Here is a 1,091-nt window from a genome sequence, read left to right as displayed (position 1 = left end):
AAAAAAAAAAAAAAAAAAAAAAAAAAAAAAAAAAAAAAAAAAAAAAAAAAGAGAGAGAGAGAGAAATTACTCATTTTGCACATACTCAGCCAGCAGAATAAAAGTCTGCATAAGAAATCAGCAAGCGGATTGCAAATTTCATTGAGACAAACTAAACTTTTCCCAGCCATATCCACGAGCTATCTTGGCCAAAGCTCTGCAAGGTATCTAGGCATCACAGGATTCACATTTGAAGTCCTATCTTCTCTTCAAAGTTTTGTAGAAATACTTTGGTAAGCCTTTGCAGACTGGGCCAGTTCTTTATCATCTTGGCACGTCTATTCTGAGGTCCCATTTCATCTAACACTGATGATATATCCTCACTTTTGCTTCATCTCAGAAGGGTCTGCAAGTTTACAATGTGCCAGTGTTGTTTTTTTTTTCTTTTCATTCTTTGCCTTAGTGTTGCCAAAATTTGATGTCAGAGTCACTGCACCAGAACGCCTTACAGTCCTGGATTCGGAGTTTGCAGTGAAAGTCTGTGCATTGTAAGTACAAGGTGTAGAGTTGTTGGGAAATATGCTGAGGAGGAAGAACTTCCAAGGACTGGGAAAAGAGATAGGACTTGGAGAAAAAATCAAAATATGTAGGACCTCAGAAGAGGCTGACTGAGGTTGACTCGGTGGTTGGAGCTTTTACTTACTTGGTTCCACATCTCATTTTATTGTATGAGGATTCTGTTTGAGGATTCAGTGGATTGAATAAATCTTTTGAGAGGTTCCCTAGCAAAGTAGGATGTGTTCACTAGTAATAACCCACTTCAGAGGGGGACCTTCATAAAGCAGAGCATCATTAAATTCTAGCAGGGATGTTAGGGTTGCAGGTGTCTAACTCCCCCTCCAAGACTGGTCCTTCAGAAGGACCTTGCTTTAACACCAAGATCTTGTAATTTAGAATCCACAGCTGAAATCCTGGTTCACTTGCAGATATGAGGAGTTTTATTTCAGTGAGTCTAAAACTGCAGTCCAAGGTGAAAAGTTGAGACAACAGTTATAATTTGGTCAGTAGCCATATCTGTTCATCACACTTATAGAGGTATTTACTTTTACTTT

General features: G+C 38.7%; 1 protein-coding gene across 1 annotated transcript in view; it reads left to right on the top strand.

The window, feature by feature from the left end:
* The window catches only part of LOC114068656 (ovostatin-like), a 26,846-nt gene that overhangs the window by 5,794 nt on the left and 19,961 nt on the right, over nt 1-1,091 (top strand). Inside the window, exon 7 of the mRNA XM_027904954.1 lies at nt 443-527. Coding sequence (XP_027760755.1) covers nt 443-527 — 85 coding nt within the window. The remainder of the gene's footprint in view (nt 1-442; nt 528-1,091) is intronic.

Source organism: Empidonax traillii, unplaced genomic scaffold (assembly GCF_003031625.1).
Source record: "Empidonax traillii isolate 1590-97213 ecotype Southwest subspecies unplaced genomic scaffold, ASM303162v1 scaffold1105:size522451, whole genome shotgun sequence".
In the NCBI taxonomy this organism is placed as follows: Eukaryota; Metazoa; Chordata; class Aves; order Passeriformes; family Tyrannidae; genus Empidonax; species Empidonax traillii.
Note: the sequence above shows the minus strand (reverse complement) of the source record. Positions and strands in the feature narration are given on the sequence as shown.